Genomic DNA, 6,296 nt, shown 5'->3' with positions numbered 1-6,296 from the left:
CTCATTTTCCCTCTAATTTGAATAGAAATTTTTTAGATTAAATGCAAAAAATTGGAGAAAATGTATTTTCAGTTCTTTTTTCTCTTCCTCTTATTTTCTCACTTCAATTTAGTTTTAATGTCAAACTAAGAAAATAAAATTTTATTTCTTTTCTCTTTCTCTCCGACTCTATCAATCTACACAAAGGGTAAGGGTTTAGCATCAAGGATTTTAGGAATTTCCTTCTTTTTTCACAGAGAGATGGACGAGTGAATTATTGAAAGCGGAAACGATTTTTAGTGCGCTAAACTGCTAAAGAAAGCGAATCGGTGAGGCTTGTTGATGGAACTTCAGGTTTTGCGATATGTTTTGATTTTTGAGGAGCAAGCAAACCGATCCAAGCCCTTATAATAATACTAAAAAAATCCTCATAGCATTAGCATGGCCGTCGATTTCCAACCCCACTTTTGCTTACTATTCATGATCAGCCTAATCAAACAAAAGCATTGCTTATTATTTCATTTCCTTTATAAATACAAATATTTTTAACATTTGCAGGACTGCTAATAGTAATGGATATATGCAACAAGCCATTGCGAGGACAGACAGTGAGCTAAGCTAAAAGCTACATGGCAGAGTGGAGCGTGCGCGGTTCCCTGAATCCGCAGAGGTAAATACCATAGGATTGTTTTCTCTGGCTCTGCTTGCTACTCACTGCTGTAGGAAACTCATCAAGTCTTTCTATGCCATTGTTGAAGGGTTCAATAATGGGTTCAGGGATAAGATCGTGGGTGTGCTTGTCAAGCCAGTCTATGATATCTGCAAATACGATATCCACATTCTCATTGGTCTCCCCTGCTGTCAACCCATGCCACATTCCAGAGTACAGTTTCATGGTTTTGTCTTTGCTGCTGGCTTGCTCGTACAAGGCCTTGCTTATTTCTGGGTCTGTCACTGTATCTGCATCACCGTGCAGCACAAGGAATGGTAGTCTAACCTGCCATGAGCCACCCAAGAAAAATTTGTATAAATTAAATTTTGCTTTTGCCAGATGATTTTTAACGCTAAAAATGTGAAAATTAAATGAAATTATGTCTCGTGAAGCGATAGTGTCTTAGATTTTATTTTATGCGGTGTTCTTAAAGGCCAAGTTTCTAGGCTATACCGTGAAAATTATGTTTCTTGACTAAAATGACACACTTTCATCTTAATAAATTCACGTTGGATGGTTCATTTCGCTCATAATTTTCAATTTAGGTGAGTATCGTAGTTGACTTCAATTTGCAGTATAAAAATTTTCAAACTTCCATTTTATTATCACTAAAATTCCTGTAATATGCTCTTCCAGGTTTAGCAGAAATTAACTAATGGCTAAATTTTACTCATTGTCACAATTTAAATAAATTCAACATTATTGTCGCTCAACTTTTTAATCAATTTAAAATTTTAAATCTTTATTTATTTTTAATATATTTTTTAAAAAAACTATACGTGTAATTTATCTTAATTCTTTTAATTTTATTTTTACATAAGAAAAAAATTAATAACGTATAATTATTTTACTATATTTTGAAAATATTTAAACTGTAATTAAGTATGAATGATTTTTTTATAAATTGATATTGTATATAATTTTTATCTTTATTTCTTAAATTAGCAAAATAATATATCGATTGTAACTATTATTTAGCAAATTTTGTTTTAAAATTATTTATTTATTAAATTAGAGTAAATTAAAATTTAAAGATGTATATAATATATTTATTTAAATTAAAGAATAATAAATGAAACTTAATAATAAATTAATTTGAAAATTTTTAATAGTATATTATCAAAATTTTAATGATATTTCAATTGAAATTGAGAGAAATTACTAACACAAGTTAAAGAAATTAACTGTTAAAAAAAGAACAGCGACTAGTCTCTGTCCTATCCGTTATGGTAGGAGTGAATTCTAGCGACTAGTCTATGTCTTACATGTTCTCGTTTCCCAATGAAAAAATTGGAAAAAGCAACTATGCTTAACAAAAATGTCCAGCTAGAGTGGAGACAGGAACCTGATTTAAACTCTGTTCCAGGCTCATGCTAGTTCTGAGCATTTCAAGGGCAGTTTTCAGCCTAGGCTTGTCCTGGTATATCAGATTGTTGTTCCTTATCTGTACCCATCAGGACGTAATGAGGGGAGAAAAAAAAAAAAAAAAAGAAGCAAATCGAAGAATTATTTTCCTTTACTGAAAATCGGCCTTGAAATTACACATTGAAAATTACAAGAAATAAACTTACCTCTTCTCGCTTGACAGGATCTTTGAAAGCTGCATTAATGACATCTTTAGTTGGGACTATCTTCCATTTTGGAATAATCTCTTCAAAACTCGTCAATATATTAACCACCACTGGATGCGGTTTCAACTTCTCTGATATCTACCAAAATTATATCACACAATCACTCTCCATTAATTGCTGCTAATAATTCATATCAGAACAGAAAAAAATCATACTTTCACTCCTGTGATACCTTACACATAGGGGCAACAAGAACAGCACCATTATAGAAGGAGGGCTCCTTCTTGTGCAGTAACAAGGCCACTGCCCCTCCCATAGACTCTCCATACAGGAACCTGCCCTTGTTACTGTAATCTTTCTCTATTGTAAACACCAAAGAAAAGAAACTTATTGGTTGTTACCATTAATTAAACCACTTAAGTATGATTAATGCAACAGTAAACATACCACAGACTGACTTGAAAAATTCATTGCAATCATTGACAATATTTTCAAATTTCTTGATGTAACAACGAGAACCAGAGGACCGTCCATGGCCTTCATAGTCAATTCCAAACACAGCGTATCTTGCACGTGCTAGCCTGATTCCACATTCTATTAAAATCAAGATATATAGTATTAAATTGTGGTTGCTTTAGCAGTAAATAGCAGTCTCATTGAAACAATTCATGGGTTAACAGAGTAATAGTGATATAAGTTGTACTTTTTTTTTGGGTCCATTTCTTTCTATTATTAGGTCAGCGGCCCCATCTAATACTACAGGGATGAGGGAACTAGAAATATGCCTTGTAGGGTCTAACTAGGAGACCAGCTGAGCCTCATTGAGACAGCTGGTTGCCAAACCTAACCAAATTAGCTGACCAAAAGATTTTATTTCAGGTCAGATTGATTCAGGACCTGACCCATATCTCCAGGGAAATTTTTTTTTTTTTTTGGGGGGATTCCCGGGGATTAAAGTTGCCGGAGCTTGGCCACACGCGTAGTAAAAATATTTCAGAAATAGCATTAACTAAAATTGTTTTCTTTAAGATGATAAGGATTCATCAATACCGAAGGAAAAAATCTCCACTATATCCATGGAAAATCAAGGAAAAAAAAGTCATGGGGATAAGATAGGTGACGTGGGCTTTAGTGCCCTGATGGGTGTAGGAAGGCAAGGGAAAAAGAAGGAGAAGTAGACAAGCTCAACAGAAGATAGGGGTATGGGCGAATGGCAATTGGCTAGCATTATTAGGCGCTGTATGACATTATTATTTGAAGAAAAATATTATTTTCAATATATATATATATAAATAATTTTAAATAAATTTTAATTATAAAAATTTACAATAATTAATTTATTTTTTAAAAAATATAACTTTTTTGAAGAATAAATTAAAATCAGAATCTTAATTTTGTCTGCTTATTCGAAAATAATTGTAAGTTCATGACAAAAAAAAAATAATAATAATAATAATAATAGATGTGCAATAGCAAAAGCAGTGGTTGTTGGTCTCCTAATCCTGCAGCTTAGTATAGAACTTGAATACATCAGACTCCATTTCCAGACATGACCCACCCACTATCTCATATATCATCAATATTAAAAAAAAATAAAAAATCAAAAGTCGTATCATTACCATCATGCTAATTTATTTTATTAATTATTAAAACAAATTAAATGACCTATTAGAAAATAACCCTTTTGAATAGGTAACCAAAATATGTATATAGAGAGCTAATATTCAACTGAAATTTCTATTTCTATGAAAGAAAAAATTCAGGTTTGAAAGTCTGATTGTATAGCGACGGAACTTTGATACGTGCAAGGAAAAAATTTTGAATCATTATCTTATTTAGAAAATATAAAAGAAAATACTAAGTATAAATATTAATATTAAATAAATTATGATTCCTTTTGGTCTAATTCAGGGGATTTGAAGTGGTTAAGTTGATTTGGAATCAAATCAGAAGCAAAGAAAGAAATGGCGACCATTGAAAGCCTGATTGGAACAGAAATAAACAAATATGGAGAAGAAGGTTCAATGTCATTAAAGAGAATTTCTTACCTTTCATGTAAACACTGCACTCCATGCCATACCCTGCAAAAAAACCCATTAGTGAATAAAATAATTGCACCCACCCACAAACGCATTGAGCCAGAACCCAGAACAGAGAGAGAGAGAGAAACAGAGAGGGTACCATGGCAGAGGAAAACAAGAGCTTTTGGAGAAGATGAAGCAGGCAACCATCTACAAGTGAAGAGCTGCACTCCTCTTGAATTCTTTATATACACCTATACATATCACACACACACACACAAAAAAAAAAAAAAAAAAAAAAGCAGTCTCAAAATAAAGAGCAAAGAAAAACCAATCAGAGGAGGAGAAGAAAGACAAGATTCAAAAACCTCACCTCCTGATATTCAAAGTCCATATTTTCATGCAAAGAAAAGAAAAAAAAAATTAATACCAAGCCTTCACAATAAGAAGCTTGAACATCAGTAATTTAGTGCGTCGGCGTGACAGATCCTTATTTAGCAGGATCTCAGAAGAGAAGCAAAAGAATACGATGATATATATGCAGTGAAAGAGAGAAACGTTGTCGTTATGCTTGGTAGAGAGGCGCAGTGCAGAGAATTCTGGAAATGAGAAAATTTTATTCAGGAAAGGAGATGGATACAGTGAGACGTGTTAACTTAATATTCCGTTAGGACTACCATTATTTTAGGACTTTTTTGAAAAACTTACTTTAACGACCTGGTGGCTTTTTATTTTATTTTATTTTAAATTATATAAATATAAAAATTTGTAAAATTAATAAAAATCGAACATAAATTGATTAAATCAGTGATTTTATTTTTTTTAAATTTTTTAATATAAACAATTAAATTAAATTAAATCAAATTAAAAATTAATAAACATTAAATCAAACTTATAAAATAAATCAAAACAATTCAACTCGATTCTTTTGACCATAATCAATTTTAGAACACCCCTAACAATTCATTTAGAATTCATCGGAACAGTTATATTATATTTAATTTCACTATCATTTCAACTGAATAATTTTAAATAATTATTATTTATTTATTTTTAAATTTAATATTTATATTTAATAGTATTTATAAAAAAAAAAAAGAAACTTAAATACGAAATTCCATAATTTTGAAAAGGACTTTTAACAAGTTATAGTTATGAATTATCACTTTACTTCATTTATTATTATTCGTTTGGAAGTATTTTAAGTAAATGTATTTCAATATGCAATGATGGTTTGGAGGAAAACATACATTCAAATTAAGTACTGGAGAATAAAAATTGAGGGCCCAGCATCACCTAGGTCATAAATCTTGGATTTTGATATTTGACAGCTGATTGGTTTTCAAGTGCCATAATAGAAGCCCAAAAGGCACAGAGATAATGCCATTTGTTAATCATAATAAATCATTATGGTATGCGCACGAGTTCTGAAATTTATTTCATTTAATTTAATTCAATAAAATACCAAACTCGAGTATGCGATTTTATTTATGAGCTCATCATTTTCTAATTGATTTTATTTAAAAAATAAAAATATATCAAACTTAAATTTCACATTTTTAAAAGAAAATAATTCAACTAAATTAAAATATATATACATATAATATACAAACTTACAATTTAATAAGCTTTCATCTTGCAGGTGGAATTTGAATCCAACATAACTATAAAGACATTTCTCTAAATATTTATTGCAATGTTTGTACATATATAGATAGATAAGCACAGAAAACCTGAGCTGGCGAGTTGAAATTAAGGGTGGCCACCGGCTAGCAACCACCGTAATGCAAGATTAAAACATTATTAAACATGACCATAAAATTTTAATTAGTTTACAAATAATTAATTAAATAAATAAATTATTAATTCATGTTTTGCATAAAAAGCAAAAGATTTGAAAGGGGACCTTGATCATTTATTAGAAGTCCATGCATTGTATTTGCACATCCACCGGCACAGGGCCCTCTTGTTTTCAAGCCATTTCACATGAGCTATTGCTTTTTGCAAAAGATG

At 30.8% G+C, this 6,296-nt stretch overlaps 1 protein-coding gene across 3 annotated transcripts; it reads right to left on the bottom strand.

Moving 5' to 3' along the window:
- Nucleotides 1-472: 472 nt before the first annotated feature.
- LOC110637538 (caffeoylshikimate esterase) lies at nt 473-4,998 on the bottom strand. Of its 3 annotated transcripts, none has more exons than XM_021787699.2 (8): nt 4,657-4,998; nt 4,444-4,537; nt 4,311-4,343; nt 2,710-2,856; nt 2,495-2,622; nt 2,263-2,400; nt 2,037-2,135; nt 473-976 (listed from the first exon to the last, which is right to left on the bottom strand). In XM_021787699.2, the coding sequence occupies exons 1-8, from the start codon at nt 4,675-4,677 to the stop codon at nt 605-607; spliced, it is 1,032 nt and encodes a 343-aa protein (XP_021643391.2). In that variant the 5' UTR covers nt 4,678-4,998; the 3' UTR covers nt 473-604. The 3 variants fall into 3 exon arrangements, with proteins under 3 accessions (XP_021643391.2, XP_021643393.2, XP_021643394.2); XM_021787701.2 differs by having other exon boundaries at nt 2,710-2,843; nt 4,657-4,959; XM_021787702.2 differs by lacking the exon at nt 2,037-2,135 and having other exon boundaries at nt 4,657-4,962.
- Between the last annotated feature and the right edge of the window lie 1,298 nt (nt 4,999-6,296).

Source organism: Hevea brasiliensis, chromosome 9, assembly GCF_030052815.1.
Source record: "Hevea brasiliensis isolate MT/VB/25A 57/8 chromosome 9, ASM3005281v1, whole genome shotgun sequence".
In the NCBI taxonomy this organism is placed as follows: Eukaryota; Viridiplantae; Streptophyta; class Magnoliopsida; order Malpighiales; family Euphorbiaceae; genus Hevea; species Hevea brasiliensis.
This window is presented reverse-complemented; position numbering and strand designations above follow the sequence as displayed.